The sequence below is a fragment of the Narcine bancroftii genome, chromosome 1 (genome assembly GCF_036971445.1).
Source record: "Narcine bancroftii isolate sNarBan1 chromosome 1, sNarBan1.hap1, whole genome shotgun sequence".
Taxonomy (NCBI): domain Eukaryota; kingdom Metazoa; phylum Chordata; class Chondrichthyes; order Torpediniformes; family Narcinidae; genus Narcine; species Narcine bancroftii.
In genome coordinates this window covers 3495030-3519456 of record NC_091469.1, presented here as the reverse complement: position 1 = coordinate 3519456, position 24427 = coordinate 3495030, and the positions used below count along the sequence as shown (strand labels likewise).

At 43.6% G+C, this 24427-nt stretch overlaps 1 protein-coding gene across 3 annotated transcripts in view; it reads left to right on the top strand.

Annotated features, from left to right (window-relative positions):
• The window catches only part of exosc2 (exosome component 2), an 82744-nt gene that overhangs the window by 34591 nt on the left and 23726 nt on the right, over positions 1–24427 (top strand). For all 3 annotated transcript variants that reach the window (XM_069918760.1, XM_069918753.1, XM_069918768.1), the window contains 2 exons: positions 1472–1573; positions 11583–11628. In XM_069918760.1, coding sequence (XP_069774861.1) covers positions 1472–1573; positions 11583–11628 — 148 coding nt within the window. The remainder of the gene's footprint in view (positions 1–1471; positions 1574–11582; positions 11629–24427) is intronic.

Sequence of the window (24427 nt, the reverse complement as noted above, 5' to 3'; positions counted from 1 at the left end):
TTCCATGACTGTTTCATCAATTGAAGAGGGACAAGAATGGCAAGAGGGCTTCAGATTGTTCATGCTGAGGACAAACTCACAGACCAACTTGCTCACAGCACAAGGTGACAAGAGACAGCTGGGAGCGGGGTGGTGGGATCAGTGTGGGGGCTGGTGGTGGGCTGTTGGGAGACTCCCATCCACTCCCAGGAGAGATTGGGGCAGCAGAACACCGGGAGAGAGCGGGACAGTGGTGTTATTAAAAAGATTTTTCCTGTTGTCCTACTTGCATGTTTTTTCTTTTAAATATTTTTTATTGATTTTAACAAATAAACACATATATATAAAACATTTATGGAATGCAAAATATTAATGGCAACTTAGATAACTCACCAAACTATAAAACACATATAACACAACCATAATACAAAATTAAATCAAGATTTAAAAAAAATCACATATAGCCTGATTCTAAACTCCATCCCCAACTGAAGGTGTATGACTAAATAAAAAGTATACTTCATTCATGAAATAAAATGGCAAATATTAAAATTTGAAAATAATATGTCTAGAGGTTATGAAAGTAATTCAGGAATGTCCCCACAACATTTGAAACCTTATACTTGAATTATTAATTGAACTACAGATTTAAATAGGACATAATATTCCTCAGTCATTGAGAGCTTGAGTGGGTGAGACAGCATCCTTCCATCTAAACCATATTGCACATCTAGCCAAGAGAGATGCAAAAGATAGAGGACGACATTTAATTGGAGTTAAAAGAATATCATCCTCTCCAGTTGTACCAAAAAGAGCAACCAAAGGATTAGGCTATAAATTTACATTTTAAGAATGAAAGTTTGAAGTACCTCCCTCCAATATTTTTCAAGGCTAGGACAAGTCCAGAACATATGAATTGCATGTTTTGTGCAAGTTTTAAATGCTTACCTGTAAATACACATCAAAAAAGTTACACATACACATCCTTTTCTGTCATGGTCCTGGAATGCTGGATCGTCTCTTTTACACAGATAGCTATCCGGTGCTGTCACTACCTCTGCTGCTGGAAAAAAGCCAGGACTGGAATGGACCCCCTTATTCCGCGTCCGTGCCTTTTACACAGAAGGCGTGTAATAAAGCTGCAAATATCCTGAAACGATGTGGAAGTGTAAAAGAGCCAATAAAATCACACAGGTTGAAGCCAACCAAAAAGAAAGCTCCACCTGCACTATTTCCAACTGCCTACTTTTGGCTCAAATCTGTGTGAACCTATCCTCTCAAGGTATCTGTCCAAATGGTTCTAGAATGTGGCATATTTCCTACCTCAATTACCTCTTCTGGCAGCTTGTTCTATGCACCCAGCACCATCTGTGTAAAAATTCTTCAAATCTTTAATTCTTGGAGATTACAGGATATTATGAGAAAAAACCAGCAGATAATATTGATATCTTTCTTGGTTATGATATTTGTGAAAATTTTCATGTTTTTCTAGAGGCCATGGTACATACATAGAAGATGAAAAACTCATTGCATCAGTTGCTGGAGCTGTGGAAAGAGTGAACAAGCTGATATGTGTTAAGCCACTTCGAACAAGGCAAGCAGTTAACCTGTCACATATTTGTATGTGTTGTACTCAAGTTTCTTTTATTGTCAAGTGTAATATTGCATGAAATTTCCTTTAGTCTGCCGTAAGGCAAAGATTCGCCATCAGCAGAAATTGCCTAGTCTACCTTACAGTGAGAGAAAGAAAAGCCAAAGAGAGTATCCCCAGCTGTCACTGAGGGTCCATGGATTTGCCTCCAGTCCCTCTGCAGCCACGTAGACTCCAGTCCAAACCATTGGCAACACAAGTTCCAGACACAAACCTGCGATAAGATGAGGAAGCATTTAGCGCCTTCAGCACCATCTTACGTCCCAGTTCCCATACCTGATACCTCTTCAGCCAGTCTCCAGCCAGTCTCTCAGTCCACAGGTGTGAGTGTAGTCGCCTGCAGCCTGGATGGGTTCCTCACCACGAATCACCAACAACCTATCTAGCACCTGTGTGTTCTTCAGCCGCAGAGCCCCTCACTGGTCCACTGCTGTTTTCGCTGTCATGTAGGGTGTTAGGTAAAAACATCATGAGCTGGGAATGAAGGAGTCACCCAGTTCTGGGCCGTAACAAGATGCAGTTGTGACCTTGTACTCTCAAGATAAGAGTGGTAATGACAAATTGATGTGCAGCAAGCTAGCAGAGAAGGATAGCAACAGTTTATTCATTGGACAATGTCATGGTATGATAATTTACTAAGTACGTATCCTGAGGTATATATAAAAAAAAACACCACTTGCTGATAACGGCAGAATGCGCCTTCTCCAACTAACACTGTTAGTTGCAAGTGTTACAATCCGGTAATAAAGAACAAAGAACCTTGATTTCGACTCAGTCTGGTGTCTGACTCACTCATTCATGAACAAAGCAGACCTAACACTTGTCATCTCCTCTGCTTCTCCTTCTTAAATGGAGGTTAGTCTCCCTGTTTTCTGTTGCCCTGCTCTAATCCTCTGCTTCCCTGGAGACTGCAACCCCTTGAGGTAGCTGTCAAACACAGGTGCTGCCATCTTGGGCCAGACCCCTTGGTCACAGAATTTGAAAATAAACCACCTTGAGGCTGTTTAAAGCCTGTACAGAGCCATCAGTAGTTGAACTGGGCACTAGAAGCCTATGGAGGAGCACTATGTCTCTTTTCCCTGCTCTTCATGAGTCCGCACCAGCAGCAGGGTTGCTTTTTTTTAGTATATTGAGTAAATGTTAAAGCAAAGCACAAACAGAATGAAACACTTTGTTTCATTGTGTTCTGTACATAGGTTTTGATGAGGTGACATTTTCAAAGAGTTCCTCTTTAGCAGTTGTTGCGGAGAAAGAATCAACAACTAACACAGGATAACGCTTAGGAAGAGTTTTATTAGCAAGGTATCTTGGAGAGCATGTCCAGCACCCTTCTCACAGCCAGTTTTAATAGAGTTTATATACAATAAATGGCAGTGCATTCCTGCATGTGGGCTTCCTGTTGCGGTCAATCTGACAATAGTTTATAATTGTCAACATTTGGCAATATTTAATCATTGTTTCACAGAATTCCAAAGCTTATCGTGTCTGAAGATAACCGTGTCTGCAGATAAATCGCACCTTGAGGTTACCTGCCTCCACTTATATGCAATGTGCAACTGACTCTTGTATGTTCTTGTTAGCAACTGATGGGTGAACTGTTCAGATTTTCCTCCACAGTTCCCTCCTTGTTGATTCAGAGATCAACATCCCATACCTAACTCCACTAAATAAATGTGTCCTTTTCTCCTTCTCCCCTTCTAGCACTTTCAGTCACCTTTAACATCTTAAATTGTACCTTTCTTTCAGTCTTCTCTACCTGCCATATCAGCCGCTTAAGTCTTATCTCTTTTCTTCTCTTTGGCTTGGCTTCGCGGACGAAGATTTATGGAGGGGGTAAAAAGTCCACGTCAGCTGCAGACTCGTTTGTGGCTGACAAGTCCGATGCGGGACAGGCAGACACGGTTGCAGCGTTTGCAGGGGAAAATTGGTTGGTTGGGGATGGGTGTTGGGTTTTTCCTCCTTTGCCTTTTGTCAGTGAGGTGGGCTCTGCGGTCTTCTTCAAAGGAGGTTGCTGCCCGCCAAACTGTGAGGCGCCAAGATGCACGGTTTGAGGCGATATCAGCCCACTGGCGGTGGTCAATGTGGCAGGCACCAAGAGATTTCTTTAGGCAGTCCTTGTACCTTTTCTTTGGTGCACCTCTGTCATGGTGGCCAGTGGAGAGCTCGCCATATAACACGATCTTGGGAAGGCGATGGTCCTCCATTCTGGAGACGTGACCCAGATAATCAGGAGTAACAGTACTAACAGGGCAATAATCAGACCGACGATTGGGTGCAGTGTTAGCTTTAGGGGACCATCCCTTAAAAATATTCCACCAATGATGGGCGGAGAGCTGAGTGATCCGGCCTGCGACCTGGATCAACTGTCCTTCCTTGTAAATTAAATCCTCTCGTGCTTGACTTATGGTTCATCCTAATTTTTTCATCAGGTGGGTAATTTGGTCATTTTCATTAATCAGTCTATCCAAATGGGTATAGTTAATAAGGGGAGTGAGGAGTTGCTGGCGGTGTGGAATGCGATAATCTACCTGCCTCCAGGTTCCCAATATAATCCACCCCTTGGAGGTCACACCACTCGCCAATCATGAGACAATCAACAAGTCAAAACATGTAAAAAACAATCCTGATCAAGTGGGTCAATATATTCACTAGTGCCATCCGAATGCTGGACACGGCACATAGTCAAATTCAATGACAACACCTCACCAGCCCTCACACCCCTGACCAAACTGGGTCGTTGCGTTACCAATGGCGCAGGGTGCTGTGTGAGCTGCTCCCCAGTGTCAGAGGGGCGGATAGAAAAAGGAATTTATTTGGTCACCATCTCCTATGCCTGGGTTTTCCAGCCTAGCTGGCAAATGTGAGCACCCTTACCACCAACGTCTGTGAGCAGGCAGGGCAAGGTCATCCATCAGGTGGCAGAGTCCTCTCTTGACTTGCGCATCCCGCGTCTTGGCCTCATGCTTGGACACTCCTCAGGCACAGAACCCAGATGCCTGTCACCGTGCTACCCCATGGTGAGGCAGGGGGAAGGCCAGCACGTCTACATCTGGGATGTACCTGGGGCTTCTGTTTTTCTGGGCTGACGTTTGACACCAGGATGCCATTCCTGCTCACATTCTCTTTCAACGGGTGCCCCAAGTGCCTGCGTTGGTTCCCTGTAACAATGGCCTGGAGGAGTCAAGACAGAAAGTTAGCCAATTTAGCATTTTTAAATAAAGGCTCCCACAGTCCCCACTGCATGAGGTGTTTTTATGTTAATGGAAGTTTCTGGGGTGATGCCATCATTGCAAAACAAAATATATACGATGTTTCCTACCATGGTGTCTGATCATTGACTGGTCAGCTCACAAACTGTAACTTTACATCCAAACTGCGATTATGTGTCTCTAAATTTCAGTTTCTCTGAGGGTGCTTAGAGACATTATGTATTGTAAAAACCACAGCAAAACATGCCATTTTAAAAAAGTTGAAGGCTTGACAAGATAGAATGTCCAGTGATAGTTCCAGAGCAACAGCTGTTCTCTTGCTGATTTTTTTTGTAATTCATGACGAACTGTCTTTTTGGTGAGTCGTCAGTTTGGTGTCACTGTACAGTGCTTGCAAATTCATAAGCAAGCCTGAGGAAAGTGTTGGCCAATGTCCCGGTGTCAAATGGGTTGTAGCGAGTGGCGGCACCAGGCGGAGATCTTCTCCAGAAGACTAGCAGGACTCTGCATCCTTGGATCTTCTGCCGGAGATTCCCTTCAGCACCTGCCTTACTGGCCGAGATCTGTAATTTAAAAGGAACACCTGCCAGGCAGGGGGCAAGGGCATTGCTTGTTCAACAGCTTGCTTTGCTGTGTCAAAAGCAGCCTGTTCTGGTCCCCATAGGAATGTGGCTTTCTTATGGGAGAGCCTATAGGGTGGTTCAAAGAGCATGGTAAGGTGAGGTAGATTCTGCTGCCAATAAGTTAGGCTCTTGGAGTCTGTTTTATTTGAGGGGATGGCAAAATTCAAAGTTTCATTTTTGGCTGTCTCAGAAATATCTCTGGCCTGAGCACCATTGGATCCCTCATTATTTTGGTCAGGGCTACAACTATTTTTCCCGTAAAATGGGGCCCTCTGTTGCTATTTATCCCTCTGGGGATCCCGTAGCAAGGAATCAATTCCTTCATCAGGACTTTGGCCACTATCTGGGCATCATCTCTCCCAGTCGGGTAGGCTTCTATCCATCGGGTAAACATATCCACTCTAACCAGCAAGTACTTGTACCCTTTACAAGGGGGTATATGGGCAAAGTCAATCTGCAAGTTCTCAAAGGGGGCCTGAGCAGGGGGCAATCGATCAAATTTGGCATGTGAGCGTCCCCGATTGTTCTGCTGACAGATTAGACAATTCCTCACTTGTCTTTCTATGTTTGTAAAAATTCCGGGGGCAAACCATACCTGCTTTATATTATGCAGCATTCCCGCTTTTCCCAGGTGGGCTTGCCCGTGGGCCATTTTTACTATGGGCCGATATAGACTTCGCAGGCACACTACCCTTCTGTCTTTTCTCTTCCACAAGCCTTTGTCCACCCAGCAGCCGTGGGTTTCCCACGTACACTGCTCTTGGGCAGAAGCTGTTTCATGGGTGGTTTTCAGTTCCAACTCTTGTATTACTTGAAGCTGCTCCGGGGTAGTGACATCTCGAGTGAGTATCATGGGCAACATGGGGACTTGTTGGGACTTGTTGTGTTCCTGCTTAGAATCGCACAGCGAATGCAGAAGCTGGTATGTATTAGCAGCGGGCAGTTGCATATATACGCCCTCCTCGGTATAATATAAAGTAGCATTAAGTTTGCAGAGAGCTTGTCTCCCTAAGATAGAGACAGGGGTCATGGATGACACAATCAATCTTTCCTCTACTTGACTATCTCCCACCGTCAGGATGGTGGGTTGTGAAACAGAGTCCAGGACACCCCAATGCTACCTACGGTTTTTTCACTCAGGGGTAATCCCGTGGATGGTGGCACAGATGACATGGTGGCCTTGGTATCCACCAACATCAAACTCTCTTTTCCTTCCACCCGCACATTAAGTATAAGCTGGCTTTCTCCATCTAAGGACAATTGGAGGAGGGGGTCCTCTAGTACCGGCTCCTCCAGGCACCCCTACGGGTTGGGCTGCTGAAAGGAGAATTGGAGCCGTTGGTTACAGTCCTGGCCTGTAAAGGGATTTCGATAAGGCCCAGGGTCTCTAGGGCAATGGGCATCCATTCTTTGCCATCCTCTTCCACGGGGCTGGCTTCTACATTCCCATGCCCAATGATCCTTCGTTCCGCAATTTTGGCACTGATCCTGTGTCTTATCCCGGGGCCTGCCTCGTTCTCAGCCACCCTCTCCCTTATGTTCGTTCTTTGTATACATATAAAACTGCCCTGTCCACTTCTCCTTCTGGGTGAATAACCCTTCTCTGTCCATATTAGTCAATACAGTTACAGTGTTAGACCAATTCTGTCCCTGCCAATCCAATTGCTTCATCTTATACATTTTGGAGTAGCAGGCAATTTAGCAAGGTCTGCACAGCCAAGGATTGGTTATCTTGTGAAGGCACCCCAGCATTTTCTTCCCAAGTATTTTTAAAACGAACCACAAAATCAATTGTTTCTTTCCCAGCCTTCGGGAGGCAGCGCGTTACTTCTCCCATTTTCTCCTATCGGGACTAGGAAAGATTCTTTTACTGCCTTAGGCAGCTTTTAACAGCATACGGACGTCGCTGGGCAAGGGATGATAGATGGCGCAGGTTTGCTGCAGCCAACGGTGGAACGCTATGGGTCTCCTTACTGGATCTGGTGCTGCACTAATCATGTCCCGTGCTTCAGCGGGCATCCAGGGCTTTAGTATGGTGCTGTCTCTGATCATTTTTCGGGGCATTTGACTAGTTGAATCTGGCTTTTCCTTTGCCCTCCCCCCCCACCCTACGCATTGTTACTCCAATCCTTTCTAAGACATTTGTTCTCTGTGCCCTGAAGCATCAAGCGCCGAAGCAACATTCACCTGACGCGTGGGCCCGACAGGGCCCCGACCTGCGGCCTGCTGGCATAAGCCACTGCCACCTGGACCAGGTTGTCCCAGTCGCTTCCCCTTTCAGCAGATAACTGGGGATACAGGCCAACAGGAGGCATGGAGGCCATGCCCAGAGGTGCAGATGGTGCTCTGGGGGAGTATGAAGGGGGCCCGGGAAACTCCAAATTAGGGTCTGTCCCTTTTCTTTCCTTTCCGGTCACGGGCTGATGCTGCTTCGCGACCTCTGTCCACTTATTAAAACACCCATTAAAAGATCTGAGATCCCAAGTGTGGTCTCCTCCTTAACTATTAGTAGATTCTTTCAGATCTGCTATCAGCTTTAAATTAAAACTTCCTTCATATGGCCATTCATTCGTGAGCCACCCATATAGATCATTACTGAACGGAACGGCATAATTCCAGTTTCCCATTTCTCTCATCATGATGTCAGCTGGCAAGCCCAGAGACTGTAGCAGATCTCCTACCAGTTGGCGATGTCTCCGTTGTTCCTTTCCTCGGGTCTTTAGTGGCTTTCTTCATCAAGGGTCGTTGTCGTGGCCCGGGAACAGACTTATGCGCTCGACCGGGAATAATTGCCTTGCTGAGCCGATTTCCCATCTTGGTCTCCTGTTAAATCTTAACAACAGTTATACAATATATACACCAGTTGTCAGTTCCCTCACTTTACAGCGCGTGCACCGGTGCCTCTTCTGTCCGCGTTGTCACCCTGGGTTCTACTTCTCCATCTTCCCCCCCGTTTTAGGTAGAGAAACTCCTACTCTCTGTACATCACCTCACCCTCTCGGTGTGTGAGCCTGCCTCACCCCCTTTTAGCTAGGTTCTTGGCTAAGGCCATCACCCACTCACTCCTACGGGACCCTCAGTCCCAGGTTTGTGACCCTGTCAAATATGATCCTGCTCGCAGCGCCAGATTTGTTGCGGAGAAAGACACCAGGGTAACGCTTCGGAAGAGTTTTATTAGCAAGATATCTTGGAGAGCATGCCCAGCACCCAGCTTGAGCTTGCTCTGCTCACAGCCAGTTTTAACAGAGTTTATATACAATAAATGGCAGTGCATTCCTACATGTGGGCTTCCTGTTGCAGTCAATCTGACAATAGTTTATCATTATGGGTGAACCCTTAACCCTTTGTGTTCAGAATTTCCTCCACCGCAGTCCTTTCATACCAAGGATCACGAGCTTCCTTGACTATACTGGGGTGACATGAATCTTTTGCAGGACCTGCAGACTCTGTCACCGATCGTTCCTGAGACTGATGTACAAGCCCTTTGGAATGTGTGTTGCGACCCTGTTTTTGGCAGGCTCTATGTTCTATTGGAGATACTTTCTTCAGTACTTTCAGGTGCTTACTCACATCAATCATGTGGGGTTTCAGCCTTAAACACTGCTATTCTTTGTGATTTCTGGCTGTACTAGGCCATTGGGGGCTCTTATGGATTTTGTCACAGATTGCCGAGCAGATTCATTTAATCTCCCTTGCAGAGGGGTGACTCCCACTTTATGGGAAGTAATGTAAATTGACCAGGATGTCATCCGTTGATTATCAAGGAGTAGTGCTTGTCACCATTTGGAGCCTATCGACTTCTATTTATTTACTTGTAGGGTCGGTGAAAGCATCTTTGATGCTTTGGAGTTCATTTCCTGCACACGCATTAAGGCAATTGTCATTTATGCACTCCAGCTTATGACTGAGTTGAGTGATCTTCAAAATGCAAATTTATTGTCAGAGCATATACATGACAACAGCTACAATGCTGAGATTCTTTTTCTATGGACCAGGCAAAATTTCTAATTCCCAGTAAAGGTAAACTCTACTCAAAGAAATAAAACTGTAAACAAACTGACTGCAAATAGAAAAGTATAAATATATAGTAATAAATAATAAGAAAAGTATAAGCCCTTTAAATGAGCCTCTGAATGAGTCTGTTGTTCAGGTGCCTGATAGTTGGGGATAGCAGCTTCTGAACCTGGAAGTACAAATCCTGTGGCACCTGTACCTCCTTCCTGATGGCAGCAGCGAAAAGAGATCATGTCCTCGGTGGGGTGGGTCTTTGATAATTGCTGCTTCACTCTGATGCCAACATTCTATGTAAATGTAAAAACACAATTCTGGAGAACCTCAGCAGGTCAAACAGTGAACTTTATACAGCAAAGATAAAGATACATAACCAACGTTTTGGGCCTGATCTCTTCATCAAGATATGAACAAAATGTAGGCAGGGTGTCCAAACAAAATGGTGGGGTGGGAGGGGCAGGAAGAGGAGCACATGCTCAGAGGCAGGAAGTATTGGTGGATAAGGGAGGGAGGGCACACCAGCAATTGGGGGGGAAGGGGGAATGGCTCAGTGAATGGAGGTAAGGGGGTAGAGATCTGGAGGAAAGGAGAGAGGGATAGGGAAGACAAGGAGAACGGGAAGTGGTCTAACAGAAACTGGAGAAATCAATGTTAATGCCATCCAGTTGGAGAGTGCCCAGGCAGAATATTAGGTGTTCTCCAATTTACAGGTGGCCTTGTTTGGCAGGGTTTGAGGCCATATGTTGGCACGGGAATAGGGCGCAGAATTGAAATGATTGGCCACTGGCAGATCCCTGTAATCGATACGGACAGAGTGATGGTGCTCAGTGAAGTGATCTCCCAGTCTTCGTCCAGTCTCCCCGATGTAGAGAAGACCATAACAGGAGCACCAGATACAGTGAATGACCCTATAGATTCACAAGTGAAGTGTTGCTGCACTTGGAAGGACTGTTTTGGAGCCTCGAATGGTGGTGGGGGAGGAGGTTAGGTGGAAGTGTGGCACTTCCTGCTGTCACATCACAGAATTCACCAAGAGAAGCGAAGAAAGGATGGAAGTTTTACTTTCATGTAGATGTTCATGATGGTGAGGAGAGGTTTGTCTGTGATTTCCTGAGCTGAGTCTGCTATCTTTTGCATGCCTTTTCGCTCAGAGGTATTGGTGCCCCCATACCAAACCATGATCTGTGATGCACCCGGTCAGCACACGTTCCACGATACATTTGGAGAAGTTTGCCAAGGTTTCTGATATCATACTGAACCTCCACAAACTCCTGAGGAAGTGGAGGCGCTGACATGCTTTCTTCACAATCTTTGATTTGGAGTGGAGATGAACTGTTGAACTGTTTCCTGCTTCAAGTTTATTGTCACATGTACCATCATACAGTGAGAAAGTTTGTTTTGGGAACAGTTCTGCAAGTTGACGCATACATAAAACAGTACAGCGCAGAGTTGCAGGGAAGGGTAATTTTACTCGTGTGAGGCTTGCTCAGGGAAAAAAACTGTCCTTGAATCTGATAATATGTGATCTCACAATTGTGAATCTCCTTCCTGATGGGAGGGGGCTACTTTTCCAAGGCAGGGGAGTGCAGATGGTTGATTTTGTTTTGTGTGTGGGGTGGGGGTTGGGGGCGTGCCTCTTGACTTTGTTTGGAACTCTCTAGCTTCTTGCACTCTTGGGCAGAAGACTTGTAGATTAGCTTCATTCCATCAGAGATTTAAAAAAAACCCTTAAATTATGAAAGGGTTTTCAATTCAAGAAGCCTTACACTTGTAATTTTTATTGTAGTTCCTGGATCACCTGATTATTCTAGGCCTATTGTTTTCTGGTAGAGATGAAACAGGTCTTCACAGGCACTAATTATGGTGGACTGCGTAAATTAGTACCAGAAGAATGCAATCAATTGTTTCTGCTCGTATGTTTTTTTAGAAAGGAGTTAGTCTAGCTCCTTGCACCAATTTTATATATATATATATATATATATATATATGTATATATATAAAAAAAAAATGTATGAATTTTAATACAACGGACAAGGCATCGTCTCGCATCAGAGTAACAATGCTGATTTTTTTTGTTCCTTCCACCTCCCCCCCTCCCCTCCACAACAGGTATAATGGAGAGGTTGGTGATGTTGTTGTGGGCAGGATCACTGAGGTAAGATCAAAGATCTGTTTTTTAACTGGGAAACATTCAGCTGATCTGACAAACCTCCCCCAAATGCCACAAAGCATGGAACACCTTGACCAGACAGTTTTCCCTTCTGAACCTTTCTGATCTCCTGAAAAGGCAGTAGACCTGGTGGTTTTCAATATTCTTTCACCCATCGATCCTTTTGTGGTAAACCACTGAATATATATTTTGGATGTGTTAGTACTTGTTATAGTTCGTCTGGAGATGCCCATTGCTGACTGTGCCTGTGGCTCCTCCCACAGACCCTGAATAAAGGCGACTGTGCCACAGCTCCCTCCTCAACCAGGTCAGTCAACCAACATGGATGTGCCTCCATTCCATTGTTAATAAAAGCCTATCAGTTTTTCTATAACTTCTAGTCTTTTGAAGTAATTAATGGTGCATCAATTTTATTAACAACAGCTTTTTTTGATAATGGAGCAGATTTTAAAACCAGAAAAGCTGGAACTCGACCCACAATTGCTTGACGCATCCAATAGCTTTGAACTCTGGCTGTGTTGCTTTGAAGTGTTCCTGCAGGCCTCCTCTACTATTGTTTTGGGCCCCTGGTAAATTCCATGATCAGGGATGCCAAGTTGTACCCAGAGGTAATAGAAATACTGAAAATCCAGTACCTGAGGAAAATAAATGAGGTCTACGCTAGGCATCTCCTTGCTACCCAAAAACAGCAACCGTGGGAATCGAGTGGTGAATACTTTCAGGCCCTGCTAGCTCTTGGACGGGCCTGTGGCTGCAAGATCGTGATGGCCGTGATAAACACAGTGGACTTGATCAGAGACGCTTCTGTCGTAGGCATCAGATCCAGCTTACAGAGGGCAGTTGAGCTAGCAGACATACTAGAGGTGATCCTCCAAAATATGGATGCCTACACAGCCGAAAAGGAGGCTGCCTTGTGATTACCATGAGTGCCACCATCTTGGGACGGTTGAGGGCTACAAGCCTGTGGAACACAGCCACCCCCACAGCCCGCCAGTGACCCGACCACGGCCGCTGTACTCCATGAGCACTCGAAGTGCTACTTCTGTGGCCTGTACAAGCATCCTAGAAAATGCTGCTGGGCGAAAGATGCGTTTTGCTCTAGCTGTGGAAAGAAAGGGCATTATGCAAAGGTTAGTAAATCCAAGACGCCCTCCTAGCAGCGCCGCCTGGGGGCCGCCATCTTGGACACTGCCATCTTGGGTTCATGGACCCGAACACTCCACTGCATCTTTGGAGTCTGAAAGCAATTCAACACTGGCCTCCATCACGCTGGATCAAGGTAGCCCTCATCAGCTTGCCAGATCGATGAAGGACATCTATGTTAATGGTCACAAGGCAAGCTGGCTGTTCGATAATGGGAGCACGGAGAGCTTCATCCACCCTGATGTAGTGCAGCATTATTCCCTTGTGGTAAGGCCAGTAAGCCACGAAGTCTCTATGGCCTCAAAGATGTTCACGGCTACTGTGCAGTGACACTGACTCAGGGCACAAACTACAAAGACTTCAAACTCCTCATGATGCCACAGCTCTGCACTACCGTGCTGCTGGGGCTGGACTTGAAATGCCACCTTGAAAGTGTGATGATAGAGTATAATGGGCCCTATTCCCCCCCACTGTCTGTAACCGGCAGTTTTTAAACTGCCCACTGCATTTCACCTGCAAACCCCCCCGGCCGCTCCTCCCACCGTTTACAGCCAGCAACCCACAGATTGCCCACTATGCATGACCTGCAGCCTTTCAACCCTCAGGATCACCTCTCTGCCGCTGTTCGCTAACCTCACCCCGACTGTAAACCCATTGCCACCAAAAATAGGCGATACAGTGCCAAAGGCAGGACCTGTATTAGGTTAGAGATATGACAGCTACTGAATTGAAGCCAGCACCAGCCCCTGGAGAGCCCAAGTGGCGGTGGTAAAGAATGGGGCAAAACACAAAATGGTTATTGATTGAAGTTAGACCATTAACAAATACACACAGCTGGATGTGTACCCTCTTCCCTGCATATCCGACATGGTAAATCAAATTGCTTAATACTGGGTATTCTCCACTATTGATTTTAAGTTGGCATTCCACCAGCTCTCCATCCACCTGGAGAACTATGTATGCTGCCTTTGAGGCAGATGGCCACCTCTATCATTTCCCGAGGGTTACCTTCCAGCAGGAGATGGACCACATGGTAGACCAGTACGAGCTGCAGGTCACATTCCTGTATCTGAACAACATCACCATTTGCGGCCATAACCTGCAGGATCGTGATGCCAACCTCCAAAAATTTCTTCATCTGCCAAACACCTTAACCTTACATACAATAAGGATAAATGTGTATTTTGCACAACCCACCTTGCTATTCTTGGCTGCGTTGTAGTCATTGGCTCCGATCCCGACTGCATGCACCCTCTTTTGGAACTCCCCCTTCCCCACAGCCTTGAAGTTCTGAAAAGGTGCCTGGGTTTCTTCTCTGTTATGGTAGTGGGTCCCCAATTATGCGGACAAGGCCTGTCCCCATGTCAAATATATCTCTTTTCCCCTGATGTCAGAAGCCCGTGTGGCCTTCAACCACATCAAGGCAAACATTGCCAAGGCCGCGATGCACTTTGTGGACAAATCCACCCCGTTCCAGGTGGAGAGCAATGCATCCGACTTTGCCCTAGCCACCATCCTTAACCAGGCTGGCAGACCCATAGCCTTTTCCCGCACCCTCCAGAGCTCCAAAATTCAACACTCCTTGGTCAAGAAGGAGGCCCAGGTCATTTTCAAGGCGGAACGACACTGAGAACACTACCTCACCCGCAAATAATTTACTTTGTTGGCTGACCAGTGTGCAGTTGCTTTCATGTTCAACAATCAACAGCAAGGTAAAATCAAAAATGATAATATATTGAGGTGGAGAATCGAACTTTTCATCTACAATTATGAAATCTTGTACCAGCCCGGGAAACTCAATGAGCGTCCAGATCCCCTATCCCACGGAACATGTGCCAGTGCACAAATAAACTGGTTACAAGCCCTTCACAGCGACCTCTGCCACCCCAGGGTCACAAGGTTCTTCCATTTTATTGAAGCCTGCAACCTACCTTACTCTATCAAGGATATCAGAACCATTGACCGGAAACTGTCAGTTCTGTGCGGAGTGCAAACCGCACTTCTATCGACCAGACAGAGGGCATTTGATTAGGGCTACCCACCCCTTTGAACACCTGAGCATTTATTTCAAAGGGCCACTCCCCTCCTCTGACCACAACGTGTACTTCCTCAATATCGTTGATGAATGCTCACATTTTCCATTTGCCATCCACTGCCTGGACACAACCAATGCCACAGTCATCAAGGCCCTGCACAATCTCTTCACCCTGTTCGGGTACCCCTGCTATATCCATAGCAAATAGAGGTCCTCTTTTCTCTTCCATGAGTGACTAGCTGCGTCATTACCTGCAATTGGGAGTCCTCTTTTATGAGTGACTAGCTGCGTAAGTACCTGCTGGCCAGAGGCATCGCCACGAGCGGGATCACCAGTTACAAGCCCCGAGGGAATGGATAGGCGAAAAGGGAGAATGCTACTGTCTGGAAGACCATCCTTCTAGCCCTAAGGTCTAAAGGCCTTCCAGTTTCCGGCTGGCAAGATGTCGTCCTACTCAATCAGATCGCTCCTCTGTACCGCCACCAATGCCACTCCACATGAAAGGATGTTATCTTTCACCAGGAAGTCCGCTTCAGGGACCACGCTGCTGTCCTGGCTGATGTTCCCAGGGCCAATCCTACTCCGGAAGCACGTGAAGAGACACAAGTCTGACTCACTTGTTGAAAGGGCCTGTCTCCTCCAGACCAACCCCCAATATGCCCATGTTGCGTTCCCTGATGGGTGTGAGAGCATGGTCTCTATTTGGGATCTGGCGCCCTCAGGAATCCCGGAGACTATTGCCTGTACCCCCTTCACCTATCCACGATACACCAGGGGCAGGGCATGTTACCCCTGCCCCAGTGGATGGCATGTCAGATTCGGCACCACACATCCACCAAGCCAACACCGACAGCACCATACTGGTGTTCCAGACCATCCAGGATTCAACTCTTGCATCGCAGCTGGTACGACGACAGTCGCAGTGGCAGACCAGACCACCCAAAAACTCAATTTGTTAGAACATTTAATTCCCTTCACCCTGCTGGAATCTTTATAAAACGAAGGGTGAATGTGGTATACCACTGTATACATGTTTTGGCTGTGTTAGTACTTGTATAGTTTGTATGGAGATGCCCCTTGTTGACTGTGCCTGTGGCTCCTCCCAAAGACCTCTAAATAAAGGAGACTGTGCCACAAGCTCCCCCTTCAGTCCAGAACAGTCGACCAGGATGGAAGTACCTCCATTCTGTTATCCTAGCAGTTTCTATATAACTTTTTGTCTTTTGAAGTAATTGATGGTGCATCACCTTTTAAATATTTCTTGACAGAACAGACCTCCAGTTGGAGGAGGCTGGTGAGCTTGTCCCTTCCCAAAACACCAACAGGACTTTTTAGTTTTGGTGGGAACATTTTTTTGAGAAAGTTCATTGTTTTTGTCATCAAATTTACAACCTTTCTTCCCATTGTGTATCATTTCAGTAATGTTTGACTTTGCTGCACTGTTGCAGACCACTGGTAACAAACCCACAGACCACCATGGTGCACTTGACCATGTCTATCTTACCCATCTGGTAATCAAAACCATGGTCCAAGTATTACTTGTGAAACCTTTGATCCAGTGAGAAATCAGTTTGGGTACTTGTAAAAGGCTTGAAGTCAGTACACATTGCACAAGTAAGTCATGCATCCCGTAGATTCACTGCTGTTGTCAAATATTTACACTCATTTCAAAAACAGAAAATATTTTGGGAAAATCTAAGGATAACGCAATAAGGTAGAATTGAAGGCGATTATGTCAAAGCTGTGGGTAATGTGCTCGGGTTATCATTGATTGGGCAATCGAGTTCAACAGTTGACGACAGAGGGGGTAATAGGATTCTGCAGGTAGGCACAGGTAAGGGCAGGTTTTAGATATTATATTTTTTTCCTCTATTCATAAACAATTGGAATGGCAGCCAAGGCAGAGGAATGCTCATCTTGCAGAATGTGGGTCATCACGGAAGCCAGCAGTATCCCTGATAACATCATCCGCGAGAAGTGCATCCAGCTTCAGTTCCTGAAAAGCTGAGTTAAGGAATTGGAGCTGGAGTTGGATGAACTCCAAATCAATGGGGAGACAGAAGGGGTGATAGGTGTTTTAGGGACACTATCACCCTAAGAGACAGGAAGAGAGGAGATGGGTGACAGAAGTAAAGGGAACAGGCAGGCAGTGCATGCCACTCCTGTGGCCATTCCCCTCAATAACAAGTATACCATTTTGGATACTGTTTGGGAGTGGGGGGGGGGTGGGGGGAAATCAACCTACCAGGAACAAGCCATGATGATCAGGTCTCTGGCATGGAGTCTGGTCCTGTGGCTAAGAAGGAAAGGAAGGAGTAGAGGCAAACTGTAGTGATAGGGGATTCCAGATAAGAGGTTCTGTAGAAGGGATTGAGAATCCCGGATGGTATGTTGCCTCCCTGGTGCCAGGGTCTGAGATATCTCAGATTGAGTTTTCAGCATTCTCAGTGAGGAGCCAAATGTTGTGATCCATATAGGGACCAATGATATGGGTAGGAAGGGTGAGGAGATCCTGCAAGGAGAATTCAAGGAGTTAGTTGCTAGTTTGAAGGACAGGACCTCCAGGGTTCTGATCTTAGGATTGCAACCTGTGCCACGTGCTAGTGAGGTTAGACATAGGAGGATAATGCAGCTTAAACGTGGCTAAAGACATGGAGCAGGAGGGAGGGCTTCAGATTTGTTGGTCACTGGGCTCTCTTCCAGGAAAGGTAGGACCTGTTCCAATGGGACACTTTGCATCTGAACTGAAGGGGGACTAATATTCTTGTGGGAAGATTTGCTAGTTCTGCTCCGGTGGGTTGAAACTAGATTTTCAGGGGGAGGGGAACCAGAATGCCAGAGCAGATAGAGGAGTGAAAAGATTATGTGAAAATTGCATACACTGTTAGAATTCAAAGGGTTGTACGTGGTGGAAATGTTCTCAGCTACATCTATTTCAATGCAAGGAGTATTGAAAAAGATAGATGAGCTTAGAGTGTGGATTGGCACGTAGAATTATGACATTGTGGCTATTAGTGAAACTTGGTTGCAAGATGAACAGGACTGGCAGCTCAATGATCTGGATTTCTGTTGCTTTAGATGCGATGGAACCAGGTTTGGGGGGGGGAGAAAATGAAAGGGGGAGAAGTGGCCATGCTCATCATGGAAAATATCACAGATGTGCTCAGACAGGACAGGCCAAAGGGCTCATCTACTGAGGCTATATGGGTGGAGCTGAGGAACGGGAAAGGTATGACCAGTTTCATGGGGTTGTATGAAGACGCTGTTTACATCCAGTACCGCACGGATGGCAGTTTCTTCAATCTGAGGTGCCTGCAAGCTCACCAAGACACAAGAGCAACTTGTTCCGTGAACTACTCTTTGCAGACGATGCCGCTTTAGTTGCCCATTCAGAGTCAGCTCTTCAGCACTTGACGTCCTGTTTTGCGGAAACTGCCAAAATGTTTGGCCTGGAAGTCAGTCTGAAGAAAACTGAGGTCTTCCATCAGCCAGCTCCCCACCATGACTACCAGCCCCCCCCACATCTCCATCAGGCACACAAAACTCAAAACGGTCAACCAGTTTACCTATCTCGGCTGCACCATTTCATCAGATGCAAGGATCGACAACGAGATAGACAACAGACTCGCCGAGGCAAATAGCGCCTTTGGAAGACTACACAAAAGAGTCTGGAAAAACAACCAACTGAAAAACCTCACAAAGATTAGCGTATACAGAGCCGTTGTCATACCCACACTCTGTTCGGCTCCGAATCATGGGTCCTCTACCGGCATCACCTATGTCTCCTAGAATGCTTCCACCAGCATTGTCTCCGCTGCATCCTCAACATTCATTGGAGCGACTTCATCCCTAACATCGAAGTACTCGAGATGGCAGAGGCCGACAGCATCGAATCCACGCTGTTGAAGATCCAACTACGCTGGGTAGGTCATGTCTCCAGAATGGAGGACCATCGCCTTCCCAAGATCGTGTTATATGGCGAGCTCTCCACTGGCCATCGTGTCAGAGGTGCACCAAAGAAGAGGTACAAGGACTGCCTAAAGAAATCTCTTGGTGCCTGCCACATTGACCACCGCCAGTGGGCTGATATCGCCTCAAACCGTGCATCTTGGTGCCTCACAGTTCGGCAGGCAGCAACCTCCTTTGAAGAAGACCGCAAAGCCCACCTCACTGACAAAAGACAAAGGAGGAAAAACCCAACACCCAACCCCAACCAACAAATTTTCCCCTGCAACCGCTGAAACCGTGCCTGCCTGTCCCGCATCGGACTTGTCAGCCACAAACGAGCCTGCAGCTGACGTGGACATTTACCCCTCCATAAATCTTCGTCCACGAAGCCAAGCCAAAGAAGAAGATTATAGACCACCCAATAGTCAGAGAGAATTGGAGGAGCAAATCTGTAGCGAGGTAGCAGGCAGCCGCAGGAAACATAAGGTTGTGATAGTAGGAAATTTTAATTTTCCAGGTGTTGACTGGGACTCCCATACTGTAAAAGGGCTGGGTTGCTTGAAGTTTGTCAAATGTGTTCAGGAAAGATTTCTAAATCAATAAATATAGAGGAACCAACCAGAGAGTACGCTATTAGTTTTAAGTAAATTATGGAGAAGGATAGGTCTGGGACTTGGGTTGATATTCTAAATTGGAGAAAGGCTAATTTTGAGAGAATGAAAAAGGATCTATAATGGATGAATTGGGATAAGTTGTTTAAGGGCAAGAATGTCTGAGATCAGTGGAGAATCTTCAAAGGTGAAATTTTGAGAGTACAGAGTTTGTATGTTCCTGTCTGGATTAAAGGCAAGAGGGAACCTTGGTTTTCAAGGGATCTTGGGGATCTTCTTCGGATGGTATATGTCAGGTATAGGCAACACAGAACAAATGAGGTACTTGAGTATAAAAATGCAAGAAAAATCTCAAGAAAGAAATCAGGAAGGATAAAAGAGACGAGGTTGCTTTGGCCGACAATGTGAAGGAAAATCCTAAGGGTTTCTACAGGTTTTTTTAAAAAATTTTTATTTCTCACACTATGAACCATATCAAACAAAATATATACAAATGTTTCTCATTAAATATACACAGTGGCATTTTGCCCCTTTTTCCCCCCTTCCCACCCCCCTCCAAAACCAATAAATATTCAACATATACAATACAATAAAACCATAAAACAATGTCTTCACACAAGGGAAAAACAAACAAGAAAAATGTGTCATCTACTTTAACATACTAAATCAAATCGTTTTGTCTTCTTAACATTTTAGGGGATGGAGGTCCGAGGCAAGCTCTCTATTATGTTCCATATATAGTTCACAAATTTGTTCAAACAATGTAACTTTATTTTTCAAATTATATGTTATTTTTTCCAATGGAGTATTTTTATTCATTTTCTATGTACCATTGCTGTATTCTCAGACTCTCTTCCATTTTCCAAGTTGACATTATACATTTTTTTGTTACTTCTAAGGCTATTATAATGAATCTTCTTTGTGCTTTATCCAATTTGAGGCCTAATTCTTTACTTCTTATGTTACTTAGAAGAAAGATCTCTGGATTTTTTGGTATGTTGTTTTTTGTGGTTTTATTTAATATTTGATTTAGTTCTTCCCAAAACATATTCACTTTTGTACGTGCCCAAATTGCATGAATTGTTTGTTGTTCCCATTTACTTTTTACAGCGAAAACATCAATCTGATATTGTTGGATCCCATTCTTTTAATTTTTGAGGAGTGATATATAACCTATGTAACCAATTATACTGTATCATGAGTAACCTTGTGTTTATTGTATTCTTCATAGTTCCAGAACATAATTTTTTTCCATGCTTCATTCTTTATGTTTAAGTCCTTTTCCCACTTTTGTTTGGGTTTATAGCTTATTTCATCATTTTCCTTACCTTGCAGCTTAATGTACATTTTTGTTATAAATCTTTTAATTATCATTGTATCTGTAATCACATATTCAATGCTGCTTCCTTCTGATAATCTCAATCTGTTTCCCAATTTATCCTTTAAATAAGCTTTCAGTTGATGGTATGCAAACATTGTACTTTGAGTTATTCCATATTTGTCCTTCAACTGTTCCAATGTTAATAAATTATTTCCCAAAAATAATTTTCTATTCTTTTGATTCCTTTTCTCTCCCATTCTCTAAAGGAAAGGTTATCTATTGTAAAAGGGATTAGTGGATTTTGTGTCCATAACAATTTTGGTATTTGCTAATTCATTTTTTTCCTTTCTACGTGGATCTTCTTCCATATATTAAATAAATGATGCAATACTGGTGAGCTTTTATATTGCACCAGCTTTTCATCCCACTTATAAAGTATATGTTCCAGTACCTTCTCCCCTATTTTATCTAGTTCTATCTTACTCCAGTCTGTTTTTTCTCTCGTCTGGTAAAAAATCTATAAATACCATAATTGTGTGGCTCTGTAATAATTTCTGAAGTTTGGTAACTGCAAACCATCTTAGTTATACCTCTCTGTTAATTTATCTAGTGCTACCCTCGGTTTCCCCCCCTTTCCACAAGAATTTCCTTATTATTCTCTTTAGTTCAACAAAGAATTTCTCTTTTAACGGAATTGATAACGTTTGAAATAAGTATTGTATCCTTGGGAACACATTCATTTTAATGCAGTTCACCCTCCCTATCAACATTAGCAGTAGTTCTTTCCAATGTTCTAAGTCTTCCTGTAATTTCTTTATTAATGGCTGATAATTTAGTTTGTACAATTGGCTTAAGTTACCTAGGTATCAGATTGCTTGTGCTTGCCATTTAAGTAGTGATTCTTTTTTTAAGTTCTGTATAATCCGCATTACTCATTGGCATCACTTCACTGTTATTTGCGCTGACCTCGTACCTCGATATTTCTCCATATTCCTTCAATTTCTTATGTAATTCTTTTATTGATATCTCTGGTTCTGTTAGGTATAATATGATGTCATCTGCAAATAAACTGATTTTTATACTCCTTTATTTTTATCCCTTTTATTTTATTTTCTATTCTTATCATCTCTGCCAATGGTTCTGTTGCTATGGCGAACAATGAGGGGGATAATGGACATCCCTGTCTAGTTGATCTACTTAATTTGAATTGGTTTGATACATATCCATTTACTACTACCTTTGCCAATGATCCATTATATAATGCTTTAATCCAATTAGTATATTTTTGTGGCAGATTGAACTTCTGTAATACTTTAAATAAGTAGTTCCACTCTACCCTGTCAAAGACTTTTTCTGCGTCTAGAGCAATAGCCACCATTGTTTTTTTATTTCCTTGAACTGCATGAACTAGATTAATAAGTTTACAGACATTGTCCACTGTTCGTCTTTTCTTGATAAATCCAGTTTGATCTTGTTTTACTATTTTTGGTACACAGTTGGCCAATCTGTTTGCTAATAATTTTGCTATTATCTTATAATCTGAGTTAAATAGAGATATTGGTCGATATGATGATGATGTTAATGGATCCTTCCCTGTCTTTGGTATTACTGTAATTATTGCTGTCTTACATGAGTCTGGCAAGTTTTGTGTTTCTTCTACCTGATTCATTACTTCCAGGAGAGGAGGAATTAATAATTCTTTAAATGTTTTATAAAATTCTATTGGAAATCCATCCTCTCCTGGTTTTTTTTATTGTTCGCCAGCTTTTTAAATATATCCTGCACTTCCTCTATTTCAAATGGTTTTACCAGTTTGTTTTGTTCCTCTTCTTGCAATTTCAGCAGTTCAATTTTGGCTAAAACTCTTCTATTTTATTATTTTTCCCTTCATTCTCAGTTTGGTATAGTTGTCCATAAAATTCCTTAAAGTTTTCATTAATCTCTATTGGGTTATTTGTGATTTGTTTGTCCTTTTTCCTTGAAGCCAATACAGTTGTTTTAGCTTGTTTTGTTTCAAGTTGCCAGGCCAATATTTTATGTTTTTTTTCTCTCAATTCGTAATACTTTTGGTTTGTTTTCATTATGTTCTTCTGCACCTTGTACGTTTGTAATGTTTCGTATTTTATTTTTTTGTCCGCCAATTCTCTCTTCTTTTTATCATCCCTTTTCTGTACTTGCTGTCTCCCTTTCCAGCTGCTCTATTTCCCGATTGTATTCCTTTTTCATCTTAGTTACATAACTTATTATCTGTCCTCTAATGAAGGCTTTCATTGCGTCCCATAGTATTAATTTATCTTTAACTGATTCTGTATTTATTTCAAAATATGTTTTAATTTGTTGTTCAATAGACTCTCTAAATTCCTGCCTTTAAGTAGCATGGGGGTTTAACCTCCATCTATATGTTCTTGGTGGGATGTTCTCCAGTTCTATTGCTAATAGCAGGTGTAAATGATCTGAAAGTAGTCTAGCTTTATACTCAGTTTTCCTAACTCTCCCTTGAATACGTGTCGACAACAAAAACATATCAATCCTTGAGTATGTTTTATGCCTTCTCGAATAATATGAATATTCCTTCTCTTTTGGGTGCTGCCTCCTCCATATATCCATAAGTTTCTTTCCTGCAATGATTTAACCATAAATTTGGCTACTTTATTCTTTTTGCTTGTCATTTGTCCAGTTTTATCCAACAGTGGATCCAAATTAAGGTTAAAATTCCCTCCAATCAATATATTTCCTTGTGTATCTGCAATCTTCAAAAAAATATCCTGCATAAACTTTTGATCCTCATCATTAGGTGCATATACATTGAACAAATTCCAAAATTCTGAGTATATCTGACACTTTATCATTACATACCTCCCTTCTGGATCTGTTATTTCCTCCTCTATCTTGATTGGTACATTTTTGTTAACTAATATGGCTACACCTCTGGCTTTTGAATTATATGATGCTGCCGCACCATGTCCTACCTAGTCTCTCTTCAATTTGTTATGTTCCACTTCAGTCAGATGCGTTTCCTACACAATGCTATATCTATTTTTTTTTTCTTTTCTTCCTTCCTTTTAATTTGGTTATATATTCCATTCATGTTTATAGTCATATAGTTCAACGTGGTCATCATATCTTGTTTACACCTCTTTTCTGCCTCCTCGCCACTTCCATCCCCCTTTATCCCATTTTTGTCTTTTAGTTTTCCCTTTTTAAACTCAATATATGACAACACATTTAAAACATGAAATACTCTGACAATTCTCACACCCAATAACACCTGAACCCCAAGTGAACCCCCCCTCTCTGAGTTGCCCCTTATCCCTTGCCGGGCAACAACAACTCCCCTTACCATTTGGTTTGCAATCTTGCTCGCAAGCGTCAACTGATTTTGCAGTGACGGTTATTCTCTCCCCCCCCCCCCCAACCCTCCCAGATAACTTTTTTTTAATACATATAACAAGGTTCTCTCTTCCTTCCTTCCCTTTTTTCCATCTTTAGTTCTTTACATATACATTATTTTTACTTTATATTATTACATCTTAACCTCAGCCTACTTCCCAATTTGTCCTTCAAGTAGGTTTTCAGTTGATGGTATGCAAACATCATACCATGAGTTATTCCATATTTGTACTTCATTTGTTTAAAAGATAATAAATTATTTCCCAAAAAACAATTTTCTATTCTTTTGATCCCTTTTCTCTCCCATTCCCTAAAGGAAGGGTTGTCTATTGTGAA